The sequence below is a fragment of the Sphaeramia orbicularis genome, chromosome 15 (assembly GCF_902148855.1).
Source record: "Sphaeramia orbicularis chromosome 15, fSphaOr1.1, whole genome shotgun sequence".
Taxonomy (NCBI): Eukaryota; Metazoa; Chordata; class Actinopteri; order Kurtiformes; family Apogonidae; genus Sphaeramia; species Sphaeramia orbicularis.
The window spans coordinates 12,107,809-12,122,402 of NC_043971.1; the positions used below are offsets into that span (position 1 = coordinate 12,107,809).

Sequence of the window (14,594 nt, forward strand, 5' to 3'; positions counted from 1 at the left end):
TCATCCAAATCTGTCCATAACTTTTTGGGTTATCTTGCACACGGACAGACAGATAAACAAACATCGGGGGGGGCGGCACTGATCTGCCTTTGACGGAGGTCTGCGCTGTCCGAGTGCTTTTCTAGTTTCTAATGTGAATGTCAAAACAGAAGAAAACTAGAAAAGCACTCGGAGAGCGCAGACCTCCGCCAAGATCAGTCCCCTCCATCCCATCACCACCAAAATGTAATGTTAAGACACAACACTCTGGTGTAGACCCAAATGCTCAAGACACACGAGGTAGAGAGTTTAAAGGATTTTAATTAAACAATGAATCAAAAATACAAACCGGAGAACAAAAGGTCAATATTAAAACTAAAAAGCCAGAGGAACAAAAATCTCATGGAGCTAGGAACAAGATTCAAGAATAAGATGGTCTTCACGTGGGAAACAAAAACAACGCACTGACAACAGACAATTAACAAAGACATTAAGCATTTGCTTGAATTAAGCAAAAAAAAACAAAAAAACAAAAAAATCTTGAATTAAGCAAAAAATCTGCCAATGGAACAAGTGAAAATTATCTTGGTTAGATTTCTTGAAATAAGATTTTCAAGATCTATTGTCTAAAAATAAGTTCTTATATCTCACTGAAAAGTTCCTCTTTAGGTGATTATGTCTTATTTTAAGTGTGATGAGATATTTTGACTAGAAATGAGAAAAATACACTTGGAGGATTTAGATTTTTGCAGTGTGGTGTTACACATCTTCCCTCTTCGTGTTTCTTTTGTCGGCCTTTTATCTGTGCTGTCCAGTTCAAGGAAAGGTAAATAAAGCCACAGTTTATCTCAATACAGACAGCTGAGCACGTAGTGGCTGCACATCTGAAACCAGACCAGGGGCCTCATGTACAAAGACTTGCGTGGATTTCATACTGAAACCTGCCGTACGCCCAAATCCAGAAAAGTCCAAACGCACAAAAAAATCCAGATGTATGAAACTGTGCGTACGCCCGAATCCAAGTACACTTCCTTTATTCATCCCAATCAGCGTGGAATTGAGCGCATATGTTGGAGTACCTGACTCCTCCCTCTCCACGCCCACATTTAAATATGCAAATCAGCATAAACGGGGTCTGCAGGTGGGATTCCCTCTGGGATTCCCCTGTCTGCAGGATCAGACGATGACATCAAGGTGGACGCGAAGCGGAGGCCGAAACAGGCGGAAGGAGAAAAGAGACGAACTGAGACCGTTCGAGGAAAGAGTCGCCGATATTGTGACACTTTTCTTGCAGGGCTGATGCGGATCACCCCCAAGATAAATATATATTTAGTATTTGTGTCAGTCACACATTAGTTCATTCTACGGGTCATCCAACAGTCTGATCACAGCCAAACAGGATAAAGGTTCATGCGTAATCATGTCAGGAAATCAAAGAGGAAATCAAAGACTTTGACTCATGTTTAATCACTCAAATTATTATTTTCCAACAATGAGACAGAAGACAGTCAGACCCAGTATCATCCTCCTGTCACAGAGGCTTCCTGTTGACTCCCCAGCGTTAGCTGGTCCTCCGGTCCGCCACAGCCCACTGCTGGTGCCCGTCCGACCGGCATGGGTCTGTACCGACCCGAGTCACCAGAGGACATCGTGAGGACAATCGGCGGAGTCAATGAGCGACTGGACCGACTAATAAATGTTCTCACAGACATGAACACTATATTTATCAACCAATGAATTTTATGTCCTTGTCTCTTTATATGGTTGTTGCTGAATATCCATCCGGACAGGATTGGCATTGATGGATACAGGGTCTAATTGGTTCTGGTTCTGGTTCTGGTGGTGGATGTGCTGCTCTGACAGTAGGATGACGTGCCGGTGTGTTCATTGTTCTTCTGTGTATCTCCGATGTGCACATCAATCAGAGGAATGACCTTTGTCACATTATTAACAGTTTCCCAGTGTCACCTCTAAGTGTCGCCAAAGGTTCCAAAGCACTAGAAACGTGCGTACGCCAGCTATGGACTTGGCGTGAAGGAGCGCACATTTCCACGGTCATTTCAGTCTTTATACATCTGAACGTGAGCGTGGAAAAGGGCGTGCGCCAGGTTTTTGTGCGTACGCACGCTTTATACATGAGGCCCCAGGAGCTGAAACAGTATTTAAGATGCTTCAAATCATGAACTGGTTCAAGTAAAGCTCTGACGATGGTAAAATGCTGTAATTATAATTCAACCCCTTTTGACGTCATAGTGAACAAACATACAGGCTGACTGGACACGAAAATTAGTTTTATGGCACCTTGACATCAGATTTAACATGTGGACATTAGCGGTTTCTGAATAGCCATTTTGAAACCAGTAGTTTGTGATTGTGATTGAAGCCATGTCGGCTTTTTGGAGCCAGCAGTGACCAAAGAGGTGGAACAATGGGAGCCAGACTATAAACCAGTAAACTTCATCAAGTATTGAGTCATTTTACAGTTTTGTTAGTGGTACCTATTAAGCAAAAATGCAGTGGTGTCGTCTGTTAAAATTTTAAATCATTATATACAAATACAGTCAGAAATGTGTAATAATATGTAACTTGAATAGTGTTACATCTAGGGGTGTTAGAAAATATCAGTTTTGCAATATATTGCGATATTTCATTTCACAATACTGTATCAATATTAAAAAGTACTGTATTGATATTTTTAGGTATTTATTCAAATGCAGATATGGCAAAGGTTCAGTTTTGTTTTTTGTTTTTCTTTATTGTTTATATCTTATTTATTATTATTTAACACTGTTTTATTTAAAAAATTGGTTATTTGAAGCATCCTAAAGGCACTTTTTACTGTCTGAGAGGCAGATGGTAGGAGAATTAGAAACATTTTTGTGATACAACATTAGATCCTGTTCTGATCAAATAAAAATGTGTTCAGTATCTGTACGTATTTCTGGCTAATTCAATTTTTCCAGGAAATAATCTTAAAAAAAAAAGAAACAAACAAAAAATTGCCTTTTTAACAGTATCATGTTATATCGGGATATATCGTATCGTGATCCTAGTATTGTGATTTGTATCGTATCACCAGATTCTTGCCGATACACAGCCCTAGTTATATCTGTAAGTAACAACTTGGTATTTCAACATTGTACCGACATGCTTTAGATGCTAACTGGGTGTATTTTTGTATTTGTGTCCAGTTTGCAGAGGGTCAGACTTTGTCCCAGACTGTGGTGTCTATGGGGGAGGAGGCGGGGGAGCTCCTGCCCAGGGCTTACCTGGCCATGGGTCTCTGCTGCAGTCTGCAGGCCTCTGATGGTAAGAATGCACCTTCAGGCAAAAAACACACATTTACATTAAGGTAGTTTTCATCAGAAGTTGTTCATATGTGAAAGAAAGTTTCCTATCATACTGCATTCTCTATTTTTCTTCACAGCTACTTTAAAAGACGATCGGAATGAATTTAACAAAAAAGCGCTAGAAGCTCTGAACAAGTAAGTGACTGATCTTAACATATGATTTGTTGTATAGATGATCTGGCATTGTGCTAACACTTGACTGTTGAATTGGTTTGTTTTCCAACTAATCAATTATTTCAGTCATTAAATGTTACTGTATTTCAATAGAATCTTTCACATTGATTTGTGAAGACGACAGGTGTAATACTGAAGTGTAAACTGTAATAGAATGAAACAAAACCAGTTAAAATCTATGAAAAAGATCGATAGATGAATACAGATATCAAAATAAATATTTAAAAGCATACTTAAAAAGGCTATATGTAGTATTTCTTCTTTCAAATACTAAAAATCACCTAAGATTATCATTACAGGGTTTAGAATAAAGACCTCTGAAGTTCTGCCAAAGATGACAATGTATTGGATTGTACAGACATGAATTAAATATATTTACATAGACAGGCTGGGGATTTATGCGACCACTAGAGGGAGTAGTGAGTCATACAGCATTAGAAAGTGACCAAATAGGATGAAAACCACTAAGAGACGACTTTTAGAGTTGATCAGAGTGACTCTGTGATAAAAGCTAGAGGCACTGTTGTCGTTTTCTCCACTGGTTTCGGCCTCTAAAAGAAAAGAATGGAGTTTGATGCTGAAATGTCATTGTTTCTTCTTCACAGGTGAGTTTGATTATGAGACTTATGAAGGTGTAAAGTTATTATGGGATGTTATTATCTTTGGTAAGTTGGCGTTTGTTGACCCACGTTTCAGACTAAACTGTGACAGTTCTGACCTCGTTTGTGCGATTTCAAACAGATTTTCATTTCAGCTACTGACAACACAAACCAAACAGAAAACAGAGGTTATTAGTGGTTTTACTGTGGCTGTTTTCCGTCTGAAAACAGAGCTAAGCTAACAGAACTATAATGTAAACTATCAGCTGATGCAGCAGATGAAGTTTACAACGCACAGTGTTATTCTGACTCAAAATAAGCAGCCATGAGATTTGGTTTGAAGAAGAAATCTTGATGATACTATGATAAAGATGTATGGAAATAATGAGCTTTAAAGTTTATTTAGTGAGTGATATAGTCTGTGGAAACAGTGTTGTTTCACTGGTGGATTCTGCTTCTTAAGAATGTACAGTCGCAAAAAACATTACTAGACCACCCTTGTTTTCTTCAATTTCTTGTTCATTTTACTGCCTGGTACAACTAAAGGTACATTTGTGTGGACAAATATAATGATAACAACAAAAATAGCGAGTTCAATTTCAGAGCTGATATCTAGCTATTTCCATGTTTTTTGATGATAACCAAAATCACTTCAGGTTTTACATCAATATCTATGGCATTGTACTGACAAAAACAGTGCTTTTAGACATTTCATGTTTTCTTGTCTGTATTCTATTTGGGCTTAAAAATGTTTTCGCATTCATTAAAGCAGGTTCAGGTTTGATATTGGCTCTAAAATACACATTTCACACGGTAAAGAGCTATTAATTATGGTTCAAGGTATCACCGCACTGTTCACTGCAGTGTATTTGGAGATATTTGGAATAAAAGTGGATGTTCATCATCACAGAAGCAACACGGTAGCTCCAGCAAGTGATATTTTAACTTGACTTTTCCATAACAGTAGAGAATGTTGTTATTTAATCTACATAATTCATGTTTAGGAGGGAATGTATTTTATAGAATAATTAGTGTGATTTTTAAGGTTGAGGCACAGGTAGCGGAAGTGTATAAGTAGCGGAAGAGGAATCATGACATCATTCATTGGTTTCTGAAGCCAGTATTTTATCATTTTTCCCGTCGCCATATGGCCTTTTTGGAGTCAGAAGTGACCATATTTGGACAAAAGGAGCAGAACCACAGGAGTCTGAGGCACCAGAGGGGAAGCAATGCTAAATACTATCTTAATGATTCCATAAAATATTAAACTTAATCATTAATTGCGAAATAAAATCCCTGTACAGTCTTATCCAGTGGTTTGTAATCGTTTATTAAATAAACTATGAAACTCCAACTCAGCTAGAAGTAAGCTGTCACAACAACTTGATATTTAAACCCAAACCCTGAGGTGTCATTAATGGAAGCACATTTTCAAGCTGGACCACCAGATCACTGATAGTAGCGGAAAAAATTATTAGACCACCCCTTGTTTTCTTCAGTTTCTTGTTCATTTAATGCCTGGAACAACTAAAGGTACATTTGTTTGGACAAATATAATGATAACAACATAAATAGCTCATGAGAGTTTAATTTCAGAGCTGATATCTATCCATTTTCCATGGTTTTCTTGATAATAACCAAAATCACTTCAGTTTTTACATCAATATCTATGGCATTGTACTGACAAAAACAGTGCTTTTAGGCATTCCATGTTTTCTTTTCTGTCTGTTTTAGTCACATGATACACACAGGAGTTAGTACTTGATTGCATAACCATTGTTTTTGATGACTTTTGACGGTCTAATAATTTTTTCCGCGACTGTATTTTCTGGTGGAGGATTTTGGTATATCAGTCCTACATAGCACCCTTTTAAGGAGAGTAAAGTAGAATCAAACTTTACAACATAAATATCATAAAATATGTGATTATAATAAGTCAAATGTCACCTGGAAGAGTTAAGTAAGTAGGTAAAGTTAAATTACAGAGCGCTTTCCCAAAGAGTAGTTTTTAAGTGCTTTGAAAGTGCTTCATTGCTAATATTAAAGTTCATAATAGTACAAAGAAATGTATAATCATCTTCATAATAGCAAGTTAAAAGGAGCACTTGTAGCTGTAGGTAGGTGTTATATTTCTGTCGAAAAATTTCAGCCCTTCCAGCATGTAAGTAATTTAGTAAGTAAGAAATTAAGTAATTTATTCGTCCATTTAACAAAACATGATATATACATACATACAGTTTGGATTTCTATATTAAACATGGGGGGAAAAGGTGTAGGTAGAGGCAACAGTTTATTTATACCTACCCTATTTACAAGAAGGAAAGTTGCAGAAACAAAACAAGATAACAAGATGGTGCGGTTTTAAACAATAATATAGATCAGGGGTCTCAAACTCATTTTCTTTCAGGGGCCACATTCAGCCCGATTTGATCTCAAATGGACCAGACCAGTGAAATAATAACATAATAACCTATAAATAATGACAACTCCAAATTTTTGTTTTTGTTTTGGCGCAAAAAAACCCCCATTACGTTATGAAAATACTTACTTTTCTAAACTATCCAAACAAAAAAGATGTGAATAACCTGAAAAAACTGACATTTCTTAAGAAAACAAAGTGCAGTTTTAACAAGCATTATGGATGGGATCTACAGTACAAAGACAACAGTAACAACCAGAAAACTGTTAAAATTGTGCTCAATTTTCTTTAGACATTTCAGGTTGTTCATATTTGTTCAGGTTATTCACATTTAATTGTTACAGGATAGTTTGTAAATGTGAATATTTTCATAATTTAACCCTTTCATGCACAGTGGTCACTCCAGTGGACAGTTATTCTGCAGCTGTTCTCTAATATATTCATGGGTTTTGTTGTTTTACTTCCATATCAGCCAACACAGTGGACACTCATGCACCATCCCATACACTGACATTCAGGCCATTTCTGTAACTTTGCTGTTCTTGATAAACCTGATGTGCACTAACATGTTTGAGTGTAAATCAATTGTTAATAAAAAAAAATTGGGAATATGATAAAATGTGAGAAAACATCAGAAAAAAAGAAAAATTTCAATTAAAAAAAATTTACTTCAAGAAAAAAAAACCCACTCAATCAAAGTTAAAAAGTGTTCAAATGCAGTTTTTTGGATCTTAAATATTTTTGCATTCATCTTATTTTGTTACTTTTAATTATATTTCAGATTATTTTATTGAATATTTTACCAGTAAATCACCCAAAATTGCTTTATTTGACTTTGTTTTCCAGTAGGGGAATGAACCACAGTACATTTACTATGCTACAAGTACAAACCAAAAACAAATATTTTCAATCAAAAAACAAACAAACAAACAAACAAAAAAACAACAATTTCACCTCACTCAAAAAAACCAAAACATTTTCAATCAAAGAAATTGGGAATATGATAAAATGTGAGAAAACATCAGAAAAAAGGAAAAATTTCCACAAAAAAAAAAAAAAAAAATCCATAATCCAATAATCCATCCAAAATCCATGAATATATAAGAGAACAGCTGTAGAAAAACTGTCCACTGTAGTGACCACTATGCATGAAAGGGTTAAACAAAAGTTGTTGTTTTTTTGCATTATATCTCCATGAATTGAGTAATGACTGGTATTAGAGTGTTAAAATGTGAGAAAACATTAGATTAGCAGCATTAAAAATGTCTGGTAAAGGTTCATATTGTCTTCCACATATAATTATTGTAGGTAATTCATTTATCAGACAAACTAGTAAAGCAAGTAAACAAACAACTACCCCTGTCTGAGAAATGAATTACCTACAATAAGCATTAAAAATGTTTTTATTTCATAGTTTTCACACAAAATATTAGTAAATACATGTTTATTTGCTTCAAAAATTAAACGCGTGGTGTCCAGCTGAGTGGACATTTTTGTGGCTCCATGAAAAATAGGTTCAGAAGAAAACTTTCTTTAGGTGTGTTTTTTTCATGCCTAAAGAGGAATGAAAACACTCTGGAAAAAAATATTGATTAAGGGTCTCGTAACACTGGGTCACAAAAAAATGTTTTTTGCAAGTTGTCTAGGTTTTTTTCAACTGAATTAGGACCATTTTGCACCGCTAAATCCAAAAATGACATCTGTTTTTCTCAATCAGGTCAGGTTTTTTTGCTAATTTGATTTTGAAAAATTTGATCCTCTCTCAAAATATAATAATTAATACCAAAATAAAATTGGTAAGCACACTTTATGAAACTTGTGACTTGATTCCTGTTAGGTACAATGGTGTATCCACTGCAGATGTAGCAGAATACATCAGGCTTATTTTTGCAAGATCTCCTAGTCGAAGCCATTTCATTCACCTGTAATATTAAAAAAAACATTAATCATAAAAGTAAAATCTTCAGAACTCGTTTATTGCAAGAAATATGAAAGAATTATGTATCATATGATGTGAAAATGCCCATAAATGTAAGCAAAAATGTTAAAAAGCCAATATGTAGCATAGTTCAGAAAGTTGACCTGATTGAGCAAAATTAATGTGATTTTTGGATTCAGCACACCAAAATTATCCTAAAACAGCTCAAAAAACTTAAACGATAAATTTGTTGTTGACCAGTGTAATTCATGCATGAAAGGGTTAAAACAAAACTAACTCATAGGTCTGATTCTTTCCATTACAGAGCTCATTCGTTAGACCCTCAGGATGCACAGATCGCTATGTACCTGGCTCTACAGCTGGCCCTCGTCCGACAGGTACACGCCAAAATAATGAAAAACGTGCTACGGGTTTCCGAATCTATCGCGAAGAAACTGAAAGGGTGTTTGTGTGCGGCAGGTGTCGGCAGCCATGGAACCTCTGCAGACGGCTCTGTCTCTCCACGGGGATGACTTACACTCCCTCCACCTGCTGATCCTGCTGCTGAGCGCCCAGAAACACCACCGCCATGCCCTGGACACCCTCGGCTTGGCCCTCAGCCAGCATCCAGACAACTTCAAGTAAAACCCACTACACCATCCCACTCAGAACAGAACATGTTGCTCAGAGTGTTAGTAAACCAGAGATAAGACGTCGAGCGACTGACTGTTGAAATCTTGTTTTTTTTTTATATATATATATATATATATATATATATATACATATATATATATATATGTGTGTGTGTGTATGTGTGTGTTTAAGACCAGATCCAGTGAGTGGTGCAGCCCTAACACTAGCTGTCTCCGCAGGGATAGGGTGTCTATGCTCCACTGTGTTTGAGGCCAACCACACACACACACACACACACACTTGACGCCTTATTTAGACGTGCCAGAGTGGTGGCCTGCATTGCGGTACCTATGCCCCTCATACACCCTTACCCTTTCAGCACAGCAGCTCTGACCCCAGCTCTCTGAACTGAATCATTCTGGACTTAGTCACATCCCACCTGTGTGCTGCGCTGTGTTCAGATAAAACGCAGAAAAACACACGTTCACTCTTTAATTACCCCAGAGCAGCTCGATGATTTAATGATGATCACGTGTTAAAGCTGCTGCCAACGACCTGTGACCTTTCAGCGATGATATTTATATGTACGCGGACATTTTTGGACCAAATTGATCGGAGTGTTAGCATAATGTTTAACCTCGCACTGTGTCACGTACGTTTCACATCATGTAAATAAACACGTCAACAGATTGAAACACGAGGAGGGGATGCTTAATGTAAATACATACGCAAATATAAAAATAATAATAACAGCTGTAGCTGCATTCACATCAGAATCATGCTTAAAATCCTGGCTTATTAAATTTCTACGGTGGCTTATCTGTAGTTTAAAAACAAAAACTGTTGTGTTATACCCTCACATCATCCCACAGAAATGATTTTAGTCTCTAATCCTGAAATAAAAGATGTAATGAATCATATTTATGACGTACAGAGGAGCTGTATCGGTACCAGTGTGATATTTCATATAAACCATAAGATGTAAGCATGTTGCATCATCTTTCTGATGTTTTTTTTCCCTCTCTCGATTTCAAAGCACAGCAGAGCATTTCATAATACAGCCATTTGGGGTCAGTGTTGGCCTCCACGGTCTGATTACAGACAGATGGGGGTACATCCATACATCAGGAGGGAGAGGAAATGCAGAAAAACAAGAAAAATTGATGAAACATCGAAGGGAAGGAAGAACACAAGAACCTGACAGGAAGAAGAAAACACAGAGACAGAGTGGGCGGACGGAGGGAAGCTGATGGTGTTATATTTACACAAGCTTTACCTCTCAGTGCTATTTGTACAATTAGATGATGAAATCCGTTCTCTCTCTGTGTCTAGATGCACAATCGCACACTTAGACACACACACACACCTCCTCCGTAGAGACACTTGACTGCTTTGACCCATTTAAGAGCTCCTTTCCGGGCTCAGCCAATCACATCGCTCTCTGCGCCAGGAATCCCCATCGCCCCAGTAACCATGAGGTCATATGGGTAGAGCAGGCAGCATCAGTTGTTGTTCCCAAACTGTTGTTATGGAGAGTCAGAGAGAGAGAGAGAGAGAGAGAGAGAGAGAGAGAGACAGGTCCACAGGATATATTAGCGGATAGCTCAATGGATATGATTGCGATTCAAGTGATTTTTATTAGGACTCATTGATCTAGTCATTAAATGTCTAGACGGTCTGCCACGACGGGGAAGCATTTTTTAATTGAGAGTTTCAGACACAAGCAGTGATTCAAACGTAATTTCTAACCAACTTTATCCGCTGTTCCTCTTTATTTCTCCCATTAGCATAGAGTGCCTTGAACGCAGCAGTGTTAATTGTCAGGTTTACTGCTATATTACCCTTTTCATCATGGTTCAATAATGAACCATCTGCAAATATTAGGACAAAAGCCTAAACACAGGTTATATGATTGCTGTCATTAGTAAACCTGATAACCGGCTGGGTGCTGTAAACAGTGGCAGACACATATTTAACCAACGTCTGAATATAGAGGAGTATTTTTGCAGGAGAAGACCAGATAGTAGAGGGAAAATAGAGTTAAAATAAGAGCAAAGTTTGGAATTAATTTGCCAGATGGACTAAAAACAGGCCCCAAATGGATGCTGTCGTTTATGTAGGCATGTGTTAGCTAACTACTTATCTTTAACCCCCGAAAGTTAAAAAAAAAAACAAAAAAACAAATACTAATGTATGATTACACTGGTCTACAAGTAAAATGCTTCCAGAACAAAAGCAGTGACATTGTATCACGTGTGAGTAAAGTAAAATAAAGAAAAATCAAGTCAAAAATCCTGGTTGGCTAACGAAATGATGAAAACTAGACTTGTAAAAACATTTTCGTTAACTTGAAATAAATAAAAACTATAATTAAAAGAAAAAAATGATAACTAACTGAAACTGTATTGTGTGTTTACAAAAGTAACTAAAATGTATAAAAATTCTGGATAAAATTCCCTTCATTTTCGTCTTTGTCAATGTCGGATTGATATAAAATCGATTTTTTTAACGTAAAATTTTAGCCGCTGGCACCATATGATATTTAATGGTCCGTCACTTCTTGTCACTTGTCGTTTAGTCGTCTTCTGGTCCCCACTCTACCTGGAAACATGGAGACTAAGAGTTGGATCAATGACAGTGGATGTAAATGCTTAGTTTATGTTCAGTTAATGATAGATTTGCTGACAAAATCATTCTTTCTTCAGTTTTGTCTGTTTTTGATATAATAATCCTCAACTTTAGTCAGAGTTTTAATGAACATCTACATGATTAGTAAATTAAATCTAGGAAAATATATGATTTTCACTGAAAAAATGCAAAATGCAGAGGATAATATTATAATAAATGGTGATAAACCACTTTAAAAAAGGTGACATCTAGAGAAAAATCTATTTGGAAAGTACCACAAAAGTAGCATGGGGTTTTTATGGGTTAAAAGCAAACCTGACATGGGTCTCCATAAAAACATGAAGCTGCATCACACAACACACACACAAGATCAGCTTGATGTCTTATGGAGGTGCGGAATTGTGTCATTTTTGGCTAATATCAAAATATTGCAGTAGTATCGGTACAAACAACATGCCATGTCAAGTAAAAACAACAAAAAGCCTTCAGACCACAGGCTAAACCCTGCAAAAAACAGAGAGAAAACTATGAGAAAAGATGTTATGGTTTATTAGTAACCAAGGTTATTATCGTTAACGAAAACTAATGAAATGACGAAAACTAGAATTGTAAAAACATTTTCGTTAACTGAAATAAATAAAAACTATAATGAAAAGAAAAAAACGATAACTAACTGAAACTGTATTGTGTGTTTACAAAAGTAGCATGGGGTTTTTATGGGTTAAAAGCAAACCTGACATGAGTCTCCATAACAACATGAAGCTGCATCACACAACACACACACAAGATCAGCTTGATGTCTTATGGAGGTGCGGAATTGTGTCGTTTTGGCTAATATCAAAATATTGCAGTAGTATCGGTACAAACAACATGCCATGTCAAGTAAAAACAACAAAAAGCCTTCAGACCACAGGCTAAACCCTGCAAAAAACAGAGAGAAAACTATGAGAAAAGATGTTATGGTTTATTAGTAACCAAGGTTATTATTGTTAACGAAAACTAATGAAATGGCAAAAACTAGACTTGTAAAAACATTTTCGTTAACTGAAATAAATAAAAACTATAATGAAAAGAAAAAAACGATAACTACCTGAAACTGTATTGTGTGTTTACAAAACTAACTAAAACGTATTAAAAATTATGGATAAAAGTCCCTTCATTTTCATCTTTGTCAACGTCGGATTGATACAAAATTGATTTATTTCCCTCAAGCAATTTTAACTGCTGGCACCAAATGATATTTAATGGTCCGTCACTTCTTGTCAGTTGTCGTTTAGTCGTCTTCTGGTCCCCACTCTACCTGGAAACATGGAGACTAAAGTTGGGAGAAAGCAGCAGAGTCCTGTATGGGATTTATTTGAATTAAAAGATATAAAGAAACTAAAACTAAACTAAAACTAAGCATTTAGAACATAACGAAAACTAATAAAAACTAGCAAACCTGCTCTAAAAACTAACTGAATTAGAGAAAAAAAAGTCAAAACTAAATAAAACTAAACTATAATGAAAAATCCAAAACTAAACCTTGGTTGGCTGAAGTTTCCAAGATACAGTCTGGGGTCAAAATGTGAAATTCGAGAATTAACAAGAGAATGGGTTAAACTCCAAAGGAATATTTGTCTCAGAGCTACCAGATGTACTTCAAAACACTGTCTGCACAGGACAATACATTCACTTTATAGGTTCTATCTAGTGGAAGATTTATAAATCTATTTTATAAATGTACTTAAACCAACATATATGTGTAATAACACTTTATCATATACCTTGAAAACATCAGCAAACCAGCACTTTGGTCATTTATTTCAGATATTTTTTTACTGCGAAGCCTTATCATAGAACAGACTTGAGATCCCCTGATTGGTACATTACGCTTCTTTTTTTTTTTACACTTTTTATTTATAATCTATGGAGCCCCGGAAGGGACACTGGGGGGAAAAAAATGATGGGTGGAAAAAAAAAAAAAAAAGACAAACTTTTGCGAGATCTTGCAAAAGTATTGCGAGACCACATTAGATATCCTATGACCACAAACACAACTGGACATCCTTGTTGCTATAGAAAACATTCCTGCATTCATTCTAAGGTCAAGAATGTACAGATGTTTTTGATATATACTGAACAACAAAAGAAACGCAAGTTTTGGTCGTTAATTTAGGCAAGAGTTCAGCTGTCCTGTTGAGTTGTCAACTGAGATACACATTACAATAAGTAAGTTGTAACCATTGGAGCGTGTGTTTGCAGGCAAACACGACCATGAGTGGTGTTGAGCACGTGTACAAAGTATCGGAGTTGTGGTACGTTTTGAGTGATATGGTAGTGGGAGCAACAAATGGGAGTGGCAATTCCCTTTGTTTATCCGGGGGCTATAAAAAGAAATGGTAAGATTCAAAAGTTACTGTATTATCACGATGCCTCGCCTTAACGATAATCTGAGAGAACGCACCATCGGTATGCTTTATGCTGGTTTAACGGCTCGCAACGTTGCCAGACGTCTGCAAGTGCACGAGTCCACCATCAGTAGGCTGAGGACACGATTCTGTGGCACAGGGACCACTCGGGACAGACCAAGATCCGGAAGACCACGTGTGACCACCCGTAATCAGGATCACCATATTCGCTTGGCCCATCTCCGTGACCGTCAACTCAGTGCTACAAGGACAGCAAGAGAGACCCACTGGAAATTTCACAGCTGGATATAAATATCTCATATGAAACCAATATTCATAATAAAACTCCCATATAAACCAATACCGAAACATACTTGCGTTTCTTTTGTTGTTCAGTATATTATAAAATCCCAAGTGGGGAAATTAAGCCGCTATAATCTTGATGAACCACTTTGTGAACTATTAGGGTCCAGATACACAAATAAATGAACCAACACTAATAAA

General features: G+C 36.6%; 1 protein-coding gene across 1 annotated transcript in view; it reads left to right on the forward strand.

The window, feature by feature from the left end:
- The window catches only part of ttc7a (tetratricopeptide repeat domain 7A), a 169,700-nt gene that overhangs the window by 68,469 nt on the left and 86,637 nt on the right, over positions 1–14,594 (forward strand). The window contains exons 13-16 of the mRNA XM_030156433.1: positions 3,171–3,288; positions 3,407–3,464; positions 8,765–8,837; positions 8,920–9,080. Coding sequence (XP_030012293.1) covers positions 3,171–3,288; positions 3,407–3,464; positions 8,765–8,837; positions 8,920–9,080 — 410 coding nt within the window. The remainder of the gene's footprint in view (positions 1–3,170; positions 3,289–3,406; positions 3,465–8,764; positions 8,838–8,919; positions 9,081–14,594) is intronic.